The sequence below is a fragment of the Meleagris gallopavo genome, chromosome 10 (assembly GCF_000146605.3).
Source record: "Meleagris gallopavo isolate NT-WF06-2002-E0010 breed Aviagen turkey brand Nicholas breeding stock chromosome 10, Turkey_5.1, whole genome shotgun sequence".
Lineage (NCBI taxonomy): Eukaryota > Metazoa > Chordata > Aves > Galliformes > Phasianidae > Meleagris > Meleagris gallopavo.
In genome coordinates this window covers 20,576,735-20,578,943 of record NC_015020.2, presented here as the reverse complement: position 1 = coordinate 20,578,943, position 2,209 = coordinate 20,576,735, and the positions used below count along the sequence as shown (strand labels likewise).

The following is a 2,209-nucleotide window of genomic DNA, read 5'->3' as shown; positions in this document are numbered from 1 at the left end:
ACAATTTTTTTTTTTAATATGTATTTTTGGTTTCTGTAGAGAAAGTGCAGCTTGAAATTGATGCTGTGATTGGCCAGTGCCGCCAGCCCACCATGGAGGACAAGGAGCACATGCCCTACACCAGCGCAGTGCTGAGCGAGGTGCTGCGAATGGGCAACGTCGTGCCATTGGGAGTGCCCAGGATGTCCACCAATGACACCACCCTGGCTGGTTTCCACGTGCCCAAGGTATGCCCAGGATACAGCCCTCCCCTCACCCTGCCAGCACAGGGTCTCCAAAGCCCCCATCCCAAACCTCACTTGGAGGCACCAACCTGCAGCATCTTATGACATCTTTCATCTGTGGAGTAGTCCTGGCAGATGCTGTAAGGCTGTTTGGATCTCACCTCTTTATGGAAGAGAACTGTAAGATTCTATTTTGTTGGTCATTGCTTTCATGTTTTTTCAAGGCTTATCTCTCAAGTTTTACAGAAGGTGACTTCCATGCATTTTGGAAGCAGAGGTCCAAGAAACACAGGAAAGCAAACAGTTTGGATTTGTTAATTCCACAGAGTATTAAAGAACATCTATTAAAATAGCCCTTGATAAATGTCAAGCAATAGTTATTGATGAATGTACACTGTTCTGACATTATGAAAGCAAATAGGAGATCTGGATAGATTGAGTCTCTTGCACAGACATGATCAGTTACTTCTTGGCAAATTAAAAATTAAAAATTCTGAGCATTTTGCTGCACATCGATTAGAGGTTTTTTTTTTTTAATTATTATTTCTTCTAATGGAAGATAGGAAGGTAAACCAGATACAGTTTTAATAAAAAGCAAAGTAAAGCAGGTTGATTGACAATTACTTGGTTAAATTGTTTTCAATCCCTACGATAAGACAACTTTATTGATTAAAAGTGGATTCATATTAACATCACCACTAACAGCAGCACAAGGTATGGATCAGCAGCATGGAGGTAGACAGTGGCACGTTGAAGTGAACGGTTCTGCAGGCTTTTTCCAAACCAACATGGTTAAATGAGGGCAAAACACTTTGTGTATTAAAAAAATAAAGTATCTTACTTCATGTGGATAGAAAAGAGCTAATAGTAACCCAGTCTGGCAGCATGTTGGCTCTTCATGGAACCTCTTGTTTCCCCCACCCTTTCAGGGTACCACGCTGATGACCAGCCTGACTTCAATAATGTTTGACAAAAATGTGTGGGAGACTCCAGACACTTTTAATCCTGAACACTTCCTGGAGAACGGCCAGTACAGGAGGCGGGAGGCTTTCCTGCCCTTCTCTGCAGGTAAGAAGATGGATGGGGAGATGGTTTTGCTTTTTGTAATGCTTTTTCTTCACCCCATTGGAGTGGGGGAGAACTGTTCCCAGTCTGATAGCAGCCTATGCCTGGCATTTCCCACAGTGAAAATCCCCTAGCAGTTAATACTGACTGCTGTGGGCAGGAGGGAGATCAATTTGTTATTGCAGGATGAAAAATAAGGCTTTTTCCTCCTGCGTGAGTTGGGTAAATGGGTGTGCTTTTTTTTTCTTTTTTCTTTTTTTTTTAATGTCCCCCCTTTACTTATCTGAACGGTTGCATCTCTCTGCTGAGCTGGGAACTTCTGGGGACGTGTTCTGCACAATGTGTGGGTGAACATTGCCACCTAACCTTGCTAGGAAGAAAAGCTCCTGCAGCCTTTACAATGCAGCACGGGTGAAAGGAGCCTGGAGGCTGCAGAGACCCTGAGCCAGTGCCCTTCATCTGCAAGCATTTTCCTTTTCTGTGTCCCATGGCACCAGCGAGCCCACCTACCCCCTTGCACAACAGCCTCCCTTCTGTAAGAATACCAATTAAGGGTGATGCTTAAGCTCTGTTCTAGACTGAGTGTGGTTTTCTTTGCTCCTCTTCCAGGCAAGCGTGCCTGTCCTGGTGAACAGCTGGCCAGGACTGAGCTCTTCATCTTCTTCACTGCCCTGCTGCAGAAATTCACCTTCCAGGCTCCGTCTGCCACTGAGCTGAGCTTTGCCTTCACAATCAGCCTCACGCGCTGCCCCAAGCCCTTCCAACTCTGCGCCCTGCCTCGCTGCTGAGGGCAAGATGGAAAGCATTCCCTTCTCAGCTGTCCCATTAGGTTGCAGGCTGCAGGCTGTCCCTGTGTGGTGTGTGAGGAGGGCTGCATTCTGCACACCTCAGTGAGGACAAGCACCCCTCCCTCCCCCTCT

The 2,209-nt window shown here is 46.2% G+C and overlaps 1 protein-coding gene across 1 annotated transcript; it reads left to right on the top strand.

The window, feature by feature from the left end:
- Positions 1-36: 36 nt before the first annotated feature.
- On the top strand, positions 37-2,209 carry LOC104912493 (cytochrome P450 2J2-like). Its single transcript, XM_010716283.2, has 3 exons — positions 37-227; positions 1,154-1,292; positions 1,899-2,209. The coding sequence occupies exons 1-3, from the start codon at positions 93-95 to the stop codon at positions 2,075-2,077; spliced, it is 453 nt and encodes a 150-aa protein (XP_010714585.2). The 5' UTR covers positions 37-92; the 3' UTR covers positions 2,078-2,209.